The following is a 20923-nucleotide window of genomic DNA, read 5'->3' on the forward strand; positions in this document are numbered from 1 at the left end:
TGTTAACACAAACTCTGCACACACACAAACACACCATTTATGAAAAAAGATTTACACGACGATATCCCTTGTATTTCCTGTTAATCACTACTTATATCGAGAACTCTCTAGGATGCCGGCTGCATACAGGGCGCCGCCATTACTGTTTACACGAAGTGGAATGGCGCGCTGTGATTGGTTGAGTGGATCTGTTCGGTTCTGCAGAAAAAGGAGACTGGTGTTTGTCGCGGTTTGGAAAAAAAGCGAGTAAACAGGACAGTGTACACGGCGAATATCGCGTTTTGCGGAAAATTGAATATGGGGTTATCAGTAGTGACGAAATACAGTACTGATTTTTTTAAATGGCGCTTATCGCGTTTTGGAACTCATATGTCAAATGTTTCAGATGGTGGAGGGATTTAACATTTTTTAATTTTTTTAATTTTAAAACTTATTACAGGACCACTGTAGTAGCCAATCGTCGTCGCTGTCGTCGGGGGTTTCCCTGAACAGTTGTTCAACGCAGGAGTGGGAAAAAACAGTTAGCCGAGGAGTTCTGACTTGTGTTGGCTTTCTATAAGGTTCGAAGCTATGAAAGGAATTACTGCGCTTCTTTTTCTGTTACAGGCTACAGCTGTTAACACAGGTAAAACTTTTAGTTATTCATGTACTTGATGCAAATGCTCACGTCACCTGTAGCCATTTATTCATGAAAATTGAAATCGAAAGCAAAGCACTAACTTAGCACTAACCCCGACATTTGAAGGAATTTGTAAACCCCCCCCCCCCCCGGACAGATTTTTTTCGGACCCAAAAAGAGGTCGTGTCCGGGTAAAAGAGAACGTTTGGTCACCCTAATTTAAGGCACTATGACAAAGATATTAAAATAATGTAAATAAAACAGGACATGCCAAAGAATGCGCATTGCAAGATCGTGTACTAACCGTATCACTTACCGTATATATAATTTGGCGAAAATTAGACGTACGGTTGGATAATTTAGTTTGTACGTTTTTAATTCGACTAATACGTTCCCACCAGTCGTGATCAATGCAAATTTGTAAGTATTCCTGCAGTGTTTTATTCATAAATAACACTACTTCCTCTCATAACGTAGTCAAATCAGTCGCTGCATGGAGTGCATAATCGATCTTAAGAGCGAGTCTATGGGCCTAGAAGCTATCCCTTAAGCAACCGCCTAAGTGATAATTCGGTGAACAACCGTAGAAAAGTAAACAACTTTAGTAAGGTAAACCTTAGAGAGCCTTCGTAAAGCGCTAAGAGACACCGTTATCGGGAAACGCACCCGTGGTCTTTAGTGGTCAACCTGGTAGGGTGAGATGGGGGAAGTGGCCGCCCTTAATTTCGATTTACTTCTAAATTAGAATTAGAATTCATGCTTAAACTAATATGTTTTATGGGAAATAATTAAGAGGGAACTTTGTTGTTCTCGCACTAAATTAATTTTTTTTTTTAATGCACTGGCAATGCTAAAAAAAAAACTTAATAAAAAAATAAACAATATAATTACTGCGATAAACGTAAAATGCTGAACATGAGACAAATACTGTACTTTATTCATGTTTCAGTGGAACCAATCTAAATCAAACATTAATTTAATAAAAAAATAGATTTAACCCAAATCAAGGTTCCATAATTATTGGAACCCAGGTTTATTACTTGGTGCATCCACCTCTGGCAAGGTTAGCGCATGGAGTCTTTTTCTGTCTTTTTCTGCTTGACAAGGTTAAGGACCTTCTTCTATGCAGATCTCTCCTTTGTTTTATAATATTAGCAAGGTGAAAATATCCTGCATAGTATGCCCTTAAGCCCACCCGGGAAGTATGCTTTAATAATCTTGTTCTTTCTTGTGCTTGTTCTCAAAATGATGCTTGGCATAAAGTCTAACCAATCCAAACATGAGTTCAACTCTGTTGGCTCTTCTGTAACCAAGCTGGTTTAGTTTTCACTCTGCGTTTTGTGTTTAACCCTCCTAATGTGTTAGAAAGCGGCAAACACTTTTTGTGTTAGTGGGTCAAATTTGACCCATGTTTTAACTTGTCACAAAACACACAATATTGTTTTTACCTCATATAATTTTATTTATTTATTTGTTTTTACCTCATACTGTAACTAACTAATTATCCATTCATAGCCATACAAACACTTTTTTATATTTTATGGTTCCCAAACCATTTACCGAACAATATAAGAGTCAATATAGCATCAGTTTCCTAGAATAAATTGTTTGTGTTTTTCTTTTTTAAATGTTAATGTTATCTGTGGTGTTATGGGTCAAATTTTATCTGTAGAGATCTTTGTTAGAAGAAAAAAAGTCCTAAAACAAATGTTATTTTTTTTAAAATAACACATTCAAATTGAACATGAATAGGAGGGTTTCTCTCTTTCTTATGTCAATGCAGTCCACCTTACCTAAACATAGGTACCACCAATAATAATTCCTATTATTTGTCAATTACCCAGGAGGGCAACAGTGATATATTTCCAATGTCCCGTGCCGTGGATTTAAAAGTTTATGAATGAAGTCTCAAGCCTTGAAGCAAGAGATTAATCTTTAATTTCATTCTTAACATGCATTTTCTTTTGGAGTTTATTTTTATGTAGTCCTTCATATTATCAGTTCAGTGAAAATAAAATGTAGAATTACTTAGATTATTTAGATCTAAATGTAAGGTTCACTGACATAGACACGCACACACAGACAGTTGTCCTTGAAAAGTTTGGTAACAGACGTTAGGATTTAGTGCGGCATGTGCAGTATAGTTATATAGGAAAGTCTTATGAATGTAATGCAATGCATATTTCTGGTCATGAAACAAATATTCTCTTGCCTTCACAACGCTACTAATGATTGTTGATGTTTCCCCACAGGGTCACACTCTCTCTGGGTATTTGCAACATTTATATACGGACAGACCCAATTCCCAGAATTCAGTGGAGTGGTTATGTTGGATGATCTTCAGGTGCTCTACTATGACTGCAACATAAAGAAATGGCTCTCTCGAAGCCAACCAAGCTCAACAAATGTTGCTGAAGAATTTATCCTTGAAGGCGCAAACAGTGTGATGGAAGACACATATAATTCCATGAGAAATCCAGCCTATCATGTAAACCTCTTCTCCAATCACACTGAAGGTGAGCTTAGTGCAACAACCAGATGTTTGACATGTACAGGTTGGTCGTTTGAATGTGGATGTGGCCCACTTGATACTTCATTAAAGAAGGGCAGTGGTTGCTCTACAGCATGGTGGCTGGCCATACTTGTGCATTTCCTGTTTGCTCAGTCAGAGGACTGTTCAGAGACTAGATGACCCTCTAATCTGAATTAATTGTGGGAAACGATAAAAAATCTGGGATTAAAAAAAGCACAGCTCAAAAATGATAGATGAAGCCCATATGCAGGTTGACACATAGAGCCAGTTACAGCATCTGCAATAAAAAGGATGATAGCAGAACTGAATAAATCCAGTAAATGTAGGGTAAAGGCTGGTTTATACTCCTTTACTCAACTGAAATCGCAGAATGTTCATGAACGTTCCAATGGTGCCCAACATTGCATTGGACATTGTTTAATTCAAAATATATTTAATTTATGAAGTATAAATTGCAGCGATAGTTGCCCAACAAAATATAAACCAGCCTTAACAGGTACATTCACAGAAGTTAGTAGTAAGATGGAGGGCATTAAGAATGTTTCTTTATGAACGAGTATTCAAAGTTTTGGCATTGGACATTTTCAATAGATGTTGCACATTCAACACAATCTGATATTTATATTCTTTAGGTCACGAATGCAATTGAGGAGGGCACTAGACTACAAATATTCTCATTGCATTTTCATGAAAGCATGTCAAGGAAGTAGGTTGATGTTTGAGACTCTTAGCTCATTTGCTTCTTTTTTTTCTTTGTTTTGAAGGAGTTCATGTTCATCAGAGGCTGGGTGGATGTGTGCTGGACAATGACAATGACAAGCCCAGCCCGGTCACGATGTGGCAAGCTTATGATGGAACAGAAGTGGCTCGTTACGACATACGTAATCGCACCGTCAACCCTCTATGGCCACAGCTTATGTGGTCCACACTGAAAGAAAAAACCTGTCAAATTATATATAAATATTTATCAGCCTATTTGTATCCAAACACTGAAGTACTATCTGGAGAAAGAGAAGAACATTGTGTTAAGAAAAGGTAAAGTAACCTTCTACAAACACCTAACTAAAGCACATGTTATTTATACCCTGATATCCTGTACAGTTTGGAATTGCTGGACTGTTACATTTCCTGTGGACATAATAGCAGTGGGGTGCAGAAATTTGGGACATGAGACCTTTCTGAAATTCTAAAGCAAGATTGCTTTTTATTTTCATTGTTTACTGTTTATACATAAAAAAATAAGGAGAAAAGGCCCTGTGCGAAAGTATGGGAACCCTTTTGGATTATTATTTGTTACTTTTAAAAAATATGATTACTAAGGCCCAGACCCAGGTGATTTACTCATTAGGGCTTCAGTGAGTCTAATTCCAGCGCTGAAATTTCCATGACTTCTGAAGTATCCAACTGCAGTGGCTGTTCTGTCTCATGTCAACAACCATAGGTTCCTCTAAACAGTTGTCCAAGGATGTCAGAATGAAGATGATTCATTTCCTCCATCAAACTGCCTATTATATACTGTGTTAATACAAACAAGCCATTGATGAAAAAGATTTACAGAAATAGATTGTCGCAATAAATTGCACAACATGGAATGAGCACCGGTCTTAACATATGTGCAACCTGTCCATTGTACAACACTGAAATCAATGTAAAACTACGCTGAGTGTTAACATTGCTACAATATGTCTTGGCTGCAATGCTATTGCCTGGTTGATGTACAACAAAGTAATAATCCCCTCTCCACCATTTCTTTCCGCAGCCAAATAGACTAAATAAGAATCAGAGGTAGAAGTTATAAATAAGTGCTTATGACCTAACGTTGTACATTGTTAAGAAACAATACCAGAGCATATAAAATGATTTTTTTGCATGGCTATATAAAAATGTATTTGGTCCTTCAAAAATCCAAGGCACACTTGACCTTGCCACACAGCACACTGTTGAAAGCCACTGCCTGAAAATATGGCGAATATGTAGCTATGAAAGGTCTGTAATTCCTACACACACATGATATGGATTTAAATACCTTCGGAGCTGACAGTGCTTTAATCTCATTAATCTTAATTGTTTATTTTCCAATCCTATGTGCTAGAATACAGTGCCAAAACAACCAAAATTGTGTCACTGTCCCAATACATTCACATTTAACTTGACATTTAATACATTTTAAATCATTTTGTTATCGTGGTTTATGTTCATCTACATGGAGAGTATCCTGGATCCAACCTGCCCTTTGTTTTGTTTTAAATATAATTGTAAAAATATTTTCTGACTGCCTTTTCTGGATAGCAGTGGCTTTGTACACCCACTGAGCACTGGTCCTTTTGCTCTCATAACAGCCTCAATTCTTTGTGGAATGGATTCCACAAGATATTGAAATAATTTTTTTGGAGATTCTGTTCCATGACATGATTGCCTCCCACAATTTCTTCAGATTTGTCTTCTGTTCTATCACAGCTCATCCACAAGGTGTTCTATTGGATTCAGATCCGGTGACTGGGAAGGCCACTGAGGAACACTGAACTCATTGTCATGTTCATGAAACCAGTTTGAGACGACTTGCTTTGTGATATTATCATGCTGGAAGTAGCCATTAGAAGAGGAGTACATTGTGGCCATGAAGGGATGCACATGGTCAGCAATAAAGCTCAAATCGGATGTGGCATTCAAGAAATGATTGATTGGCATTAACAGACCCAAAGTTTGCCAAGAAAACACCATTACACCACCGCCACCAGCCTGGAATGTTGACACAAGGCAGATTGGCTGATTCGATAATCACATGAATAAGTAGGCATATAGGTGTTCCTAATATAGTGCTCAGTAAGTGTATGTTGCATTCCTGTGGGTGCTACGCTGTGCAGTCCTTTTCTAACAAAATTTACATTTTAATCCCATGTGAGGAACCGGTGCTTCCCTGCATTGCTGTATAACTGCCCTTTCTCTGGCTAATGCACTGCTGTTTCCCCTTCAGAGCGCCCCAGAGTCCGGCTGATCCACAAGCCATGCACTGAGACTGGAGAAATGAAGGTGAGCTGTCTGGCCACAGGCGTCTACCACCGACACATCAACCTGACCATGCTGAGAGATGGCCATCCCATCCCAGATGAGGAGCTGATTCTGGGGGAGGTGTTACCCAATGGAGACGGGACCTACCAGACAAGGAGGACCCTGAGTATCCATTCAGAGGAACTGAGAGAGAGACATCATTACACCTGCTCTGTCACACATCTTACACTGGACAACAAGCTGGACATAAACTGGGGTAATTCAGATAATTATAAGCTCTGCAACACATTATTGTAGACTCATTGGGATAGAGTGGAAGAATTCATTCATTCATTCATTATCCTTACCCGCTTATCCTGAATAGTGTCACAGGGGGGCTGGAGCCTATCCCAGCATACATCACAGGGCACACACACCATTCACTCACACACTCATACCTATGGTATATTTAGACTCCAATCAGCCTAACCTGCATGTCTTTGGACTGTGGGAGGAAACCGGAGTACCCGGAGCATGCAAACTCCGCACGGAGAGGCCCCGGCCGACCGGGATTCGAACCCAGGACCTCTTTGCTGTGAGGCGGCAGTGCTACCCACTGCACCATCCGTGCCACCAAGTGGAAGAATATTTTGCCCAATTATTTTTGTTAAGACTAGTAGCTTGAGGTAGTTTGAAGATGAACGCCATGGCCTGTGTATAATATATATACTGATTATGTCACTATAGTACACTAACACTACTACTACCTCTTTACAGAACCAGAGGAAGGCTCAGATGTTGCAGTCATCAGTTCTCTGGTTGTAGTGCTGGTTCTGGTTCTTGTCTTTACCATCCTTTTATTTGTCATCTATAAGAGGAGACGCAGAGGTGAGAAGCAATATTCATGGGGATGTCTTGAATGGGGAAAGGGTGAAACATTTGTATCTTGATCATTTTGTCTTTTTGCAGTCACTTTGTAGTTTCCTTGACCTCCCTGGGAATTGACTCTGCATCATGGCTGCTTGCTAAAGGTAAGTGAAAAAGTATTGCACTTATCTTCAGCTGTGTTTACAGTAGAGTATGCTCTTCTGCCCTTTTAGAAGATGTATCACTGATAGTTTGTCCTCTCAGTTTCAGAGTCAGAAGACACAGCTTCATGCTCCTCTATCTTCACGCCACAAGTGCAGGCTATTATCTGTGCATCAACATATAGCCTACATATACAGAGAGAGAGACAGCCGTCCAGCCAAATGGAGGAACCGGGCAAGAAGGACTTTCATCAGGGAGGTTACCAAGAACCCAGCGGCCACTCTTTGTAAGTCCTCTGCAGAGATGGGAGAACCTGCTGGAAGGACAACCATCTAAGCAGCACGCCAAGCCTTTATGATAGAGAGACGTCTATCCTGTCATCTCCTGTGCCATATTCCTGCGGTGTTCTTTCTGGTGTGATGAGGTTAAAGGTGAGAATCGTCTTAAGAGCTGCACTTGAAGTCATGTGGGAGGAGCTTCAGGTGTGGGCAAACCTAACTGTAGGCAGACCCCTTCTGACAAACTGGTCCATTCCAGTCCAAGTCCAAGTGGAGGCTTTGCACTGTGGTGAGTTGCAAAACTGTCAAAAGATAATATATTCTCTCAATATTTAATTAGATAAGGTTCTTTCAGATTAAGTTTGAAAATATTTACTGGAGTATACATGTGAAAGTGAAAGTGCGAAGCTGTTGTGGTATTTCTTATGGGCTTGTTTTATCCTCAACATTCCTGACTCTTAGTAGTTATATTTGAGTATTGCTATAGTCCTCTGTATGTCTTTAAGAGGCAGATTTATTGATTGGAGTACATTGGGATAACCTATAATCAAGTGTGTGTGCGAACGAATGATTCAGAGATGAGGCTGGCCAAGAAACAGCTGAGCAGCCAAGTGTCCAATTACTTGTTCCCCTAAAATGTGGGAAATATGAATAAAAGAACTGTAATTCTTACACACATGGCCTGATATGGATTGAGATACCTTCAGAGCTGACTGTTTTAAATGTAAATTATTTTTCTGAATGCCTTTTCTGGATTTTAAAATAGCCGTTTCTTTCATTTTGTGTTTTAACGGTACTGATGCTTAAACTGTTTCAGGCTGATGTGAATAACTTTTGGATAAATAACGATTTATCCAAAAGAATCATGAAAACGCATATTCAAAGAGGACCTCATCTTGTTATGCTCACAATTTTAACCATCATACCAAAAAACACGGTCGGATCCCAAGAACTATGGCGAGTTTCTGCCACGTCTTTTGTAAATTGTGTGTGATTCAGAGGTACTCCATGGTACTGGGGCTTGTGAAAATGGACACCAGTCTCCTTCATCAGCCTGGCTCATTTCTGACATTTGCACATTTGCTAATTGTGATGGGTAGTACCTTGGGACTAATCTGTAATATTGATAATGGCTATAATGAGATGAATGATATTGGATTGTAAAGTAATCCCTAGCAATCTGTATTTTGATACTTGAATGATTCTGCTTTTATAAATATATTTATGTATATGGATGTATGTAAGTAATGTTTCATTTTTTTCTTTGTCCACGTTTGTGGTAAATGGCAGGCATTTATATAGCGCCTTTATCCAAATCGCTGTACAATTGATGCTTCTCCATTCACCCATTCATACACACACTCACACACCGACGGCGATTGGCTGCCATGCAAGGCCCCGACCAGCTCGTCAGGAGCAATTGGGGGTTAGGTGTCTTGCTCAGGGACACTGTGACACAGCCCGGGAGGGGGAGCGAACCAGCAACCCTCCGACTGCCAGACGACTGCTCTTACTGCCTGAGCCATGTCGCCCCTTCTTTTTTTGTGGGAAAAAGAGATCTGGCGAGTGTTTGAAAAGCTTCACAGATCAAGGGTACTCATCCCTGACCTGTCTTGGGGGTGAAAGCTGAACTGGATTATTATTTTTCATAATTGTACAACGAATAAATGATAAAAAAATGGCAACAAATGTACTTTCCTTGATTTATTTGCTTGGATCAACTTTAATGGGACATCAGTTCACATTACCTTTCCATTTCAATCTGTGTTGATGCTGAATCTATGATGTCCTTGTTGTACTATATAGACACTTATATGTATGTGCATCTTGGAGGGTTATTTCAGAGTGTGTAAGGACACTGTAGTGCATTCTGGAACTTTAAGGCCAATGTTTAGTCTGTTCAAACCTGCCATCTGCTGTACTGTATTCCTACGGCTGTTCTCTATGGCGGACCCCCTCTGTCAATCAGGTCTATTCCAGTCCTAGTCCAAATTAGTTGCTAAACTGTCAAAAGATGATTTTTTGCTGTTTCCTTTCTAGCAGGTTTAGGTTTTGGAATCAAGGTATGGCCAATCTATGATGAGAAGTAATCACAAGTGCTGCAACACACTGAAAACAGGAGACATTTACAGCCCTCCAGGACTGAAGTCTGACCACCTTGCTAAAGTCTAAATAAACATTCTTCTTTCTTTGATTGGTGTCGCTCTTTAGATAATGTGATAGCCCGTTACCATGCAGGGTGGCAAGGTGTGATGAACAATTTAAGGTTCTAATTGGTTCTATAGGTGGTGACCTGTTCCAACTTCATTAAATTGGACAGCACTGCAGCCAGGCCAATAGGCAAACTGTTGTAGAAACTGTATTGTATTCAAGTACTTAAACTCAAGTTTCTGTTGAGCCAGACATTTGTGTCAGTGGACAGAAATGGCAGATTTCAGATTTCAGACTTGCCTGCCTGCACCAGGCAGGTCTGTGGTTTGGAGCGAGAGGATCTGTTGACGGACCTTGCTGTGGCCCGCGGTGTGTGGATTGTCCAGTGAAGAGACAGTGGGACATGCTTCACAAGCATGCACACACACACACGCGTGCGCACACGCGAACACACACACGCGTGCACGCACACGCACACGCATATCCTCACCCTCATGATGTTCTCTGCCCTCCTGAGGGAAACAGCTGTTTGTTTCAGTACTGCTGCAGAGCCATCACTCCATGTAGGGAGAGGAAGGTAAAATCCAGAAATGCATATTTTGTACAGTGGACTCCAAAATGAATGATGGGCAAGAAATATATGCAAACAAACACACTGTGAGCACTTTATTAGGTATTAATTAGACTTCTGCTGCTGTATTAGGCTTCTGCTGCAGCTGCTGTAGCCTATCCACAGGTTTGACATGTTGTGTGTTCAGAGATGTTCTTCTGCATACCACTTTTGTAATGTGTGGTTATTTGTGTTACTGTCACCTTCCTGTCAGCTTCGACCAGTCTGGTCATTCTCCTTGGACCCCTAATTAACACAGCGTTTCTGTCTGCAGAACTGGATCTTTTTTGTTGTTCACACCATTCTCTGCAAAATCTAGAGACTGTTGTGTGTGAAAATCCCAGGCAATCAGCAGTTTCTGAGATACTCAAACCACCGTGTCTGGCATCAACAATCATTCCACGGTCAAAGTCATTGAGATCACATTTTGTTCCTCATTTTGATTGTTGATATGAACTTGAACTGAAGCTCCTGACCCGTATCTGCATGATTATATGCATTGCCCTGCTGCCACACAATTGGCTGATTTGATAATTGCATGAATAAGTAGGTGTACAGATAATTTAGTGATCAATGAGAATAGATTTCAATGTAACCGGTAGTGCGAGTAGACCCATTATACAGTAAATGTTCCAATGTCAGTCTTGGGTAAGCCATGATGGAATTTACATGGTGTATTTTCTGTCTGTGGCTGCCATTCCTCTTGCGAGGACAAAAGCATTGTATTTTCAAAAATGTTGTGCTGTATGTCTATATGTTAATATATGTCAAATGTTTCAGGTGTTGGAGGGATTTTAAAAAATGTCCTGCCTTTTAGATGAGTTACGTCATGCGGCGGAAATTTGGGGGGATTTCCGTATACAGTTCAACGTAGAGTGCAAAACACAGTTAGCCCAGGAGTTTTGACTTGTGTTGGCTTTCTGAGAAGTTCGAAGCTATGAAAGGAATTACTGTGCTTCTTTTTCTGTTACAGGCTACAGCTGTTAACACAGGTAAAACTTCTCGTTATTTATGTACTTGATGCAAATGCTCACATGCTACCTATAGCCATTTATTCATGAAAATTGAAATCGAAAGTAAAGCACTAACTTAATTGAAAGGAAACCACACACTTGACAGCTGTGGATGTTTATGAGGTTAAGTAGCATTCATTTCCATAGGAATGGGTTTACTTAGCGAATTTAACTTTTACCCTACTTGCTTTCATGCAAATGTCTAATATAAAAAAAACAACGAATAGCCTAATAGCCTATTACTGTAAAACCAAAGCCAGTTCATACAAAGGAGGTATAACGGTAGTCAAAGGTATTAATTTTAATTTGTAACATAATGTAATCCCGAGCAATGCATGTACCGACAGGCTAAGTTGATCTGATTTCAGCTGATAACCTGCTTGATATGAAAGTTGTTGTCAAGCTTCTTCAAAATGCTAGTAAAAAAAAGATCCCATGGTCGTGCTGTAGTGCAATTCAACAATGATTTTGAAGCACATCATATCTCGGCGGTGATCGGTGATATTTTGTTGAAAATAACACATTCAAATGGAACATGAACAAGAGGGTTTCTCAAATCTTAAATCTAGGCAGTCCACCTTACCTAAACATAGGTATGGTAACTATGAGTATCCATTTCTAATGCGAAAAATGTCCTATTATTTGTCAATTACCCAGGAAGGCGACAGTGATATATTTTCACTGTCCTGTACCAGTCCCCAAGAAGGTTAAGACGGAAAGCACCTGGACATGTTCTGGTACTGGACAGGACCATTGTGTGGATCTTCTGGCTCCAGTGTGCACAAACTCAGAAGGAGGTGCCTGGGCAGTCGAAACCATTTTTATACGGTCTCTGGTCATTACCGACTCGTGAGCCTCAACAAAGAAATTGGCTCAGTCTTTGAAGATGCGCTCTCTCCTAGTACCTACGCCATTCACCAAATCTTCTATTAAAGCAATGAATGTAAATGCAATGTAAAGAGAGTTCAGTCGTAGCAATGGAGGTCTAAGCTATGATTTCTACGCCCGATTAACTCCAGTTAAGCACTAATTAATCAGAATTACCCGAATGAAACAGCACCAATTTCAATGTTGAATCCAGTTGTGTTTTTTATATGACATGAATAATTGTAATATTCAATTGGCTTATTAAAATAATTCTCATTCATTCATTTTCCTAACCCGCTTATCCTGAACAGGGTCGCAGGGGGGCTGGAGCCTATCCCAGCATACATTGGGCGAAAGGCAGGAATACACCCTGGACAGGTCACCAGTCCATCGCAGGGCACACACACCATTCACTCATACACTCATACCTATGGGCAATTTAGACTCTCCAATCAGCCTAACCTGCATGTCTTTGGACTGTGGGAGGAAACCGGAGTACCCGGAGGAAACCCATGCAGACACGGGGAGAACATGCAAACTGCGCAAGGAGAGGCCCTGGCTGACAGGGATTCAAACCCAGGACCTCCTTGCCCTTGCCATGAGGCGGCAGTGCTACCCACTGCACCATCCGTGCCGCCCTAAAATAGGAAAATGAATGAGTTTAGTGTTAATGTGTCTAATTTTATCCAGTAAGAAATTATGGCCAGTTTGCAACTGTAGTGGCAAAGCAGTTTTATTTGTCATATTTATTTCTACTGTACCAAACAATTCACCCCAACTGGTTACCTGTTAGACCCAGTCTGGACCCTGGCTTGGACTTGAAAGTTTATGAATGAAGCCTTGAAGCGAGAGATTAATCTTTCCCTTTCATTCTTAGTGTGTATTTTCTTTTGGAGTTTATTTTTATGTAGTCCTTTATATTATCTGTTATGTGGAAATAAAATGTAAGATTACTTTATTCACTGACATAGACACACACACACAGACAGTTGTCCTTGCAAAGTTTGATTGCAGACCTAAGGATTTAGTGCTGTATGTGCAGTACATGTTTCCAGTTGTATAGGAAAGTCCTTAGAATATAATGCAATACATATTTCTGGTCATTAAACAAATATTATCCTGCCTTCACAACACTACTAATGATTGTTGATGTTCCCCACAGGGTCACACTCTCTCTGGGCATTTGCAACATTTATATATGGACAGACCCAATTCCCAGAATTCAGTGTAGTGGTTATGTTGGATGATATGCAGGTGCTATACTATGAACACAACATGAAGACAGTGATCTTTCGAAGCCTACCAAGCTCAAAAAATGTTCCAGATATTATCCTTGAAGGTGCAAAGATTGTGATGGAAGACATTTATAATTACATGAGAAGTCCAGCACACCGTGTAAACCTCCTCTCCAATCATGCTGCAGGTGAGCTGAGTGCCACACTACCAGATGTTTAACATGTACATGTTGGTCTTTTGAATGTGGATGTGGCCTGTACTGCCACATGATACTTCATTAAAGTATTATACAGAAGGGCAATGGTTTCTCCACAGCATGGTGGCTGGTCATACTGGTACATTTCCTGTTTGCTCAGTCAGAGGATTGTTCAGAGACTGGGTGACCCTCTAATCTGAATTAATTGTGGGAAACGACAAAGAAATCTGGGATTAAAAAAAACACAGCTCAAAAATGATAGATGAAGCCCATATGCAGGTTGACACATAAAGCCAGTTATAGCACCTGGAGTAAAAAGGACGATAGCAGGGCTGAATAAATCCAGTAAATGTAGGGTAAAGGCTGGTTTATACTGAAATCGCAGAATGTTGATGAATGTTCCAATGTTGCCCAACATTGCAATTGTCATTGTTTAATTAAGAATATATTTTGTTTCTGAAGTATAAACTGGTTGCAGTGACGGTCTCCTGATGAAATATAAACCAGCATTAATTGGTACATTCACAGAAATTAGTTCCAATCACAGCTAGTAGTAAGACAGAGGGCTTTTATGAATGAATGTTCAAAGTTTTGGCATTGGACATTTTCAATAGATGTTGCACATTCAACAAAGTCTGATATATAACTGTATTCTTTAGGTCACACATGAAATTGATGAGGGTACTAAACTACAAATATTCACATTGCATTTTAATTAAATCATATCAAGAAAGTAAATAGGTTGATGTTTGAATCTTGGCTTATTTGCCTCTTCTATTCTCTTTGTTTTGAAGGAGTTCATGTTCATCAGGGGATGGGTAGATGTGTGCTGGACAATGACAAGCCCAGCCTGGTCATGGTTTGGGAAGCTTATGATGGAGTTGAAGTGACACATTACGACATGCATGCTTGCACAGTCAACCCTCTATGGCCACAGCTTATGTGGACCACAAAGAAAGAAGAATCCTATCTAATGGATTATACAAATGTTTATCAACCTATTTGTATCAAAACACTGAAGTACTATATGGAGAAAGAGGAGAACATTGTGTTTAGAAAAGGTAAAGTAATCTTCCACAAACGCCTAACTAAAGCATGTGTTCTTTATACCCTGATATCCTGCACAGTTTGGAATTGCTGGACTGTTACATAACCTGTGGCAATAATGGCAGACATACAGTGGGGTGCAAAAATCTTTTGCTCTTTATACATGATAATAAAGGAAAAGGGCCCTGTGCAAAAAATTGAGAACCCTTTTGGATCATTCTTTGTTACTTTAAAAAAGATGATTACTAAGGCCCAGACCCAGGTGATTTACTTGCGAGAGCTTCAATGAGTCAGGTGAATATAACTTTTTATTCTGAAGTAACTCCATATCTTCTAAAGTATCCAAATGCAATGACTGCACAACACACACGAACACACACACCATTTATGAAAAAATCTAATGTTGATGTACAGCAAAGTAATAATCCCCCCTCCCCCATTTCTTTCTGTGGTCAAACTAAATAAATAGGAATCCGAAGTAGAAGTTAGAAATAAGTGCTTATGGCCTAATGTTTTTCATTGTTAAGAAACAATACCAGAGCATATAAAATGATTTTTTAGTATGGCTATTTAAAAATGTATTTGGTCCTTCAAAAATCCAAGGCACGCTTGACCTTGCCACACAGCACACTGTTTGAAAAACCACTGCTTGAAAATATGGGGAATATATAGCTCTATGAAGGGATGCACATGGTCAGCAATAAAACTCAAATAGTATGTGGCATTCCAAGTGATGATTTATTGGTATTAACAGACCCAAAGTGAGCCAAGAACACATTCCCCACACCATTACATCACCACCAGCAGCCTGGACTGTTGACACAAGGCAGGTTGGATCCATGGATTCATACTGTTGGCACCAAATTCTGACCCTGCCATCTGTATGCATCAGCAGAAATCGAGATTAATCAGACCAGGCTACGTCTTCCAGTCTTCAACTGTCCAGTTTTGGTGAACCTGTGCCCATTGCAGCATCAGCTTTCTGTTCTTGGCTGACAGAAGTGGAACCTGACGTGGTCTTCTGCTGTTGTAGCCCATCCCCCTCAAGATTCGATGTGTTGTGCATTCTGAGATGCTTTTCTGCTCACCACAATTGTACATAGTAGTTATCTTAGTTAGCGTAGCCATTCTGTCAGCTCGAACCAGTTTGACCATTCTCTGTTGGCCATTCTCTCTCATCAACAAGGTGTTTCTGTCCAAGTTTTTTGTTTTGCAAACTAGTCTGAGTGAACGCTCAGACTGTTGTCTCGGACTGTAGTCCGTGAAAATGCCAGGATATCAGCAGTTACAGAAATACTCAAACCAGCCCATCTGGCACCAACAATCATGTCACGGTTGAAGTCACTGATCACATTTTTTTCCCCATTCTGGTTGATGTGAACATTAACTGAAGCTCCTGACCTGCATCTGCATGATTTTATGCATTGCACTGCTGCCACTCGATTGGCTGGTTACATAATAAGTAGGCATAGAGGTGTTCCTAATAAAGTGCTCAGTGAGTGTATGTTGCAGTACTGTGGGTGCTACGCTGTGCAGTTGTTACATTTATGTAACAGTCCTTTTCTAACAAAATGGTGGACATTTGTATCCCATGTGAGGAACCTGTGCTTCCCTGCATTGCTCTATAACTGCCCTTTCTCTGGCTAATGCACTGCTGTTTGCCCCTCCAGAGCGCCCCAGAGTCAGGCTGATCCACAAGCCATGCACTGAGACTGGAGAAATGAAGGTGAGCTGTCTGGCCACGGGCTTCTACCCCCGACACATCAACCTGACCATGCTGAGAGACGGGCATCCCATCCCAGATGAGGAGCTGATTCTGGGGAAGGTGTTACCCAATGGAGACGGGACCTACCAGACAAGGAGGACCCTGAGTATCCGTTCAGAGGAACTGAGAGAGAGACATCATTACACCTGCTCTGTCACACATCTTACTCTGAACAACAAGCTGGACATAAACTGGGGTAATTCAGATAATTATATGCTCTGCAACACATTATTGTGGAATCATTGGGACAGGGTGGAACATTGCATTGAGTATCTCACTGTAATGCTCTGTTTTACAGAACCAGAGGAAGGCTCAGATGTTGCAGTCATCAGTTCTCTGGCTGTAGTGCTGTTTCTGGTTCTTGTCTCTACCATCCTTTTATTTGTCATCTATAAGAGGAGGCGCAGAGGTGAGAGGCAATATTCATGGGGATGTCTTGAATGGGGAAAGGGTGAAACATTTTTATCTTGATCATTTTGTCTTTTTGCAGTCACTTTGTAGTTTCCTAGACCACCCTGAGAATTGACTCTGCATCCTGGCTGCTTGCTAAAGGTAAGTGAAAACGTATTGCACTTATCTTCAGCAGTGTTCACAGTAGAGTGTGCTCTTCTGCCCTTTTAGAAGATGTATCACTAATAGTTTGTCCTCTCAGTTTCAGAGTCAGAAGACACAGCTTCACGCTCCTCTATCTTCATGCCACAAGTGCAGGCTATTATTTGTACATCAACATATAGGCAACAGCACCTCTTTTTCTATTTCACCTGTCAAGTTCATTTGTATATAATGTACATGCTGTATATATATATTAAAATATATAATAATATAAATGATTATAGGAAGGATGTGAGAGTGAGAATGAGAGTGTGGGTGTGAGAATGAGAGTGAAAAAGAGTAGGAAGGAGAGTCGGCTGTCCAGCCAAACGGAGTAACCAGGCAAGAAGGGTCTTCACCAGGGAGGTGGCCAAGAACCCAACGGCCACTCTTACAGAGCGTTGGAAGTGGAGATGGGAGAACCTGCCAGAAGGATGACCTTCTTAGCAGCACTGCAGGCCTTTATAATAGAGTGGCTAGGCACATGACAGCCCACTTGTACTTTACAAAGCAGCTGAGGTCTGAGAGAATGAGGATATATTCTCTGGTGTGATGAGACAAAAATAGAAATCCTTGGGCAGAACTACCCTCAAAGGGGCTTCTACAAAGTACTGAATTAACGGTCTGAATACCTATATAAATGTGAGATTTCAGTTTTGCTAAAAATGTTTTCACTTTGTATTTATGGGCTATTGTGTGTAGATTGATGGGATTGTAAATTGTATTTTGTCCATTTAAAATTAAATCTACAACACAATAAAGTCTGCAAAAAGTAAAGGCTCTGAATACTTGCAGCCTCTATATCTACTGTACACGTTGTGATATTTAGGAAGTCAATGTCAAGTCACATTTATTCATAAAGCACATTTAAAATGACTACTGCGCTGTACAATTTCTACTTACTATATATGTACAAAATAAGAACAGTGAAAAAAACAAACATGCACAGTCCTGTAATAATAATACATGAAGATACAACAAAAACAATAACAAAGACAATTCTCATATAGAATTAAAAACAAGGGCATAGAAGCTGGGATTTGAACGTGTTGGTGCAGTTTGTTCCACAGTCTCGGTGCGACAGACCACAGGTCACACACACACACACACACACACACAAAGAAAATTGGCTGCCATGCAAGGCACCAAGCAGCTTGTCAGGATCTGTCAGGAGCAATTGGGGGTTAGATGACTTGCTCAGGGATACTTTGAAACCCTCCTGCCAGATGACCTATCTTACCTCCTGAACCAATGTTGCACCAATGACACTCTTTGCAAAGAGTAGGGGGTTCCCCAGTGTCCTGGCTAAATTCCAAACCTGGCTCTTTCAACCTGCCACCTAATTTTTTTAAAAATTCAAAAATGTTCTTTGCCTCTCTGCTTCCGCTGGTGAGTGTTCTGGCCCAAAATGGCAGCATTGCATCACACAGGAGGGTGCTACACATTGGTGGTGATTGAGGCGAGTTTCCCCCCAATCACCGTAAAGTGTTGGAGTGTCTAGAAAAGGACTATATGAATACATTTGGAAGGATTTCAGGCCATTCCTTGATGCAGATCCTTGCAAGATCCTTCACATTCTTGGGTGTGTGCTCATTAGCTGCCCAAATTCAGTTTACCCACAGGTTTTTGATTGGATTATGGTCCGGTGCTTGAGATGGCCATTGCAAAAACATAGATTTTGCGGTCAGAGAACCATGTGTGTGGATTTTAAAGTATGCTTTGGGTCATTGTCTTGCTTGAAAGTCCACCCACTGCTAAGTCTCAGCCTTGTTACATTACAAAGCGACATACAACAAAGTGCAAAGTGCATACCCATAACCAGGGATAAGTGCACTGGAAAATCCTAGAGGGAAGTAGAATTTCACCTGCAACCTGCACAACAAAGGACCAGGGCCTATTTGATCATTGGATTTTCTTTTATATTGTAGTACCGCAACACGCAAATGTATGAACAAACTGCTTACCAAGCCAAATACTGCTTACCTAGACAAACAAAACATCCTAATACACAAGTCAATATCACAGGTAAAGTGAGACAGGTGCGTGGGGGGTTTGGACCATGACTCAGAAACAGTAGTGTAGTAAAGTCCCATCAGGGCTTTATTTGGGGAATATCCAGAGAGCGTAGTCAAAAACAAGCAATGTTAATACACATAAATATCCAGCCAGAAAACCAAAGCGCAGTACCGCAGAAGGCAGTCTCATAGTCGGTACACCATGCGGGAAGTCCGGTAGCCAGGAAAGCTGTCAGCATGGCAGAAGTACAGGTGGACGGTTGGCAGACTCAGGGTCAACGATGGTGCAAGAGTCAAAACCGAAGTCTGCTCCGAAGGGCAAAAGCACAAAAACAGCAGGCAAAGTCACGGTACAGGCAGGCAATGGTCAACAAAACAAAAGTTAATAAACAATGGTCAATAAACAGGCCTTGCTCGTAACAGGTGGACAAATGGCGCACTGCACTGCACTGCACTGCACTGCACTGCACTGCACTGCACTGCACTGCACTGCACTGCACTGCACTGCACTGCACTGCACTGCACTGCACTGCACTGACCAACAGGAGGCAAACAATTTCACAAAGACAAGACATGAAACTGAGTTTTATATGCAGGTGAAGACAGGTGCAGACAATTAGCTTGAGAGTAGCAAGAAAATGGAAATCAGGTGTGGAGGATTGACAAGTTCACGAGGTAATTAGTAATCGTTAGTAATGAACCTATCCTGCCCTAGCATTAGTAAATTAGTAAATGACATGCACAAGAAACGTAAGGTAACATGAACACATGATTAGAATTACCCAATCCTGATCTAGCATTAGTAGATTAGTAAGTAGACAAGGGAAATTGAAACAATTAGGGTGTGAGTGACAGAAAGGGAGAGAGAGAAAGCAGGAATGCAAGATTTGCAGAAAGACATGAAAAAGTGTATGCTGATCAATGACCAGTAGAGCGTAACATGAAACATAAATTGTGACATAACAAGTTTGCGAAATATGACAATAAACTAAATAAACTACATAACATTATATAACATTATATATAAATGCCTGCCATTTACCATTCAACATGACATGGCAAGACTAACAATTAAATCGTAACAACAACTAAACATGAAACATAACATGCCATGAAACATAAAAAAGTGGTGATACTAGACTAACATAATACGTGACATGACAATAACATAACCAAGACAATAACTAAACATAAAACATGACATGACAAACATGAAACGTGACATAAAGACAACAATTAAGGTTTACAGGGAGGTAGGGAGGGACAGGGAGAGGTGCAGCTTGAAGAGGTGCGTCTTCAGTCTGCGCTTGAAGGTGGTAAGAGATTCTGCTGTTCTGACCTCCAAGGGGAGTTCGTTCCACCACCGTGGAGCCAGAACAGGCAGTAGTCGTGAGCGGGAGGTGGAAGTTTGGAGAGGGGGAGGGGCCAAGCAGCCTGTGGTGGCCAAACGAAGAGGTCTGGCAGGGGTATAGGGTCTGATAATTTTTTGGAGGTAAACTGGGGCTGACCCCTTAACTGCTTGGAAGGCTAGCACCAATGTTTTGAATTTGATGCGAGCCATGACAGGCAGCCAGTGCAGTGAGGAGGCAACTAGATTGTCAGCCAAACTGGCCTGATACTCAGTGGAATCCATTATACCATTGATCTTTACCTAGACTCTTGGAATTAAAACAGCCTCAAAACATCACTGATCCACCACCATATTTCACTGTGGGCATGAGGTGCCTCTCCTTTAATTAATCTCTGTTTCAATTCCAAATATGTCAAGGAATTATTAGACCAGAAAATTAAATATTATTTGTCATGACTTGCAGCTGTTCGACAGGATGTAAACAGATCCCCACCCAAGGCCACCAGTCAAGTCTCCCCATGCACCTGAGATCCTTGAGGGCCAGAATAGCTCTCCATCTAGTCCTCCTTGTCAGGGCCAAAGCAGGCAAACTGAGCCCTGAAAATTTGTGTAATACATTAAGGAGATTGTCAGC

At 40.7% G+C, this 20923-nt stretch overlaps 2 protein-coding genes, 1 long non-coding RNA gene and 1 pseudogene across 3 annotated transcripts; 3 read left to right on the plus strand and 1 right to left on the minus strand.

Moving 5' to 3' along the window:
• Positions 1-20923, minus strand: part of LOC133139505 (signal peptide, CUB and EGF-like domain-containing protein 3) — a 370116-nt pseudogene that overhangs the window by 72830 nt on the left and 276363 nt on the right.
• Positions 252-6057, plus strand: LOC133138310 (uncharacterized). Its single transcript, XM_061256946.1, has 4 exons — positions 252-625; positions 2872-3135; positions 3917-4187; positions 5610-6057. The coding sequence occupies exons 1-4, from the start codon at positions 571-573 to the stop codon at positions 5662-5664; spliced, it is 645 nt and encodes a 214-aa protein (XP_061112930.1). The 5' UTR covers positions 252-570; the 3' UTR covers positions 5665-6057.
• On the plus strand, positions 6668-9094 carry LOC133138314 (uncharacterized). The gene is made up of 3 exons (XR_009709715.1): positions 6668-7028; positions 7110-7171; positions 7272-9094. It is a non-coding gene; the product is annotated as an uncharacterized LOC133138314 (long non-coding RNA).
• LOC133138307 (class I histocompatibility antigen, F10 alpha chain-like) lies at positions 11086-17700 on the plus strand. The gene is made up of 7 exons (XM_061256944.1): positions 11086-11200; positions 13251-13511; positions 14315-14581; positions 16238-16528; positions 16631-16741; positions 16823-16884; positions 16985-17700. Exons 1-6 carry the CDS (start codon positions 11146-11148, stop codon positions 16831-16833), a joined length of 996 nt encoding a protein of 331 aa, XP_061112928.1. The 5' UTR covers positions 11086-11145; the 3' UTR covers positions 16834-16884; positions 16985-17700.

Source organism: Conger conger, chromosome 10 (genome assembly GCF_963514075.1).
Source record: "Conger conger chromosome 10, fConCon1.1, whole genome shotgun sequence".
In the NCBI taxonomy this organism is placed as follows: Eukaryota; Metazoa; Chordata; class Actinopteri; order Anguilliformes; family Congridae; genus Conger; species Conger conger.

Excerpts from the sequence above, each read along its gene's own strand:
- LOC133138310 (XM_061256946.1), top strand. The coding sequence starts at position 571 with ATGAAAGGAATTACTGCGCTTCTTTTTCTGTTACAGGCTACAGCTGTT. Across the intron at positions 626-2,871 it reads GGCTACAGCTGTTAACACAG|GGTCACACTCTCTCTGGGTA; the intron begins GTAAAACTTTTA and ends GTTTCCCCACAG. Across the intron at positions 3,136-3,916 it reads CTTCTCCAATCACACTGAAG|GAGTTCATGTTCATCAGAGG; the intron begins GTGAGCTTAGTG and ends TTTGTTTTGAAG.
- LOC133138307 (XM_061256944.1), top strand. The coding sequence starts at position 11,146 with ATGAAAGGAATTACTGTGCTTCTTTTTCTGTTACAGGCTACAGCTGTT. Across the intron at positions 11,201-13,250 it reads GGCTACAGCTGTTAACACAG|GGTCACACTCTCTCTGGGCA; the intron begins GTAAAACTTCTC and ends TGTTCCCCACAG. Across the intron at positions 13,512-14,314 it reads CCTCTCCAATCATGCTGCAG|GAGTTCATGTTCATCAGGGG; the intron begins GTGAGCTGAGTG and ends TTTGTTTTGAAG.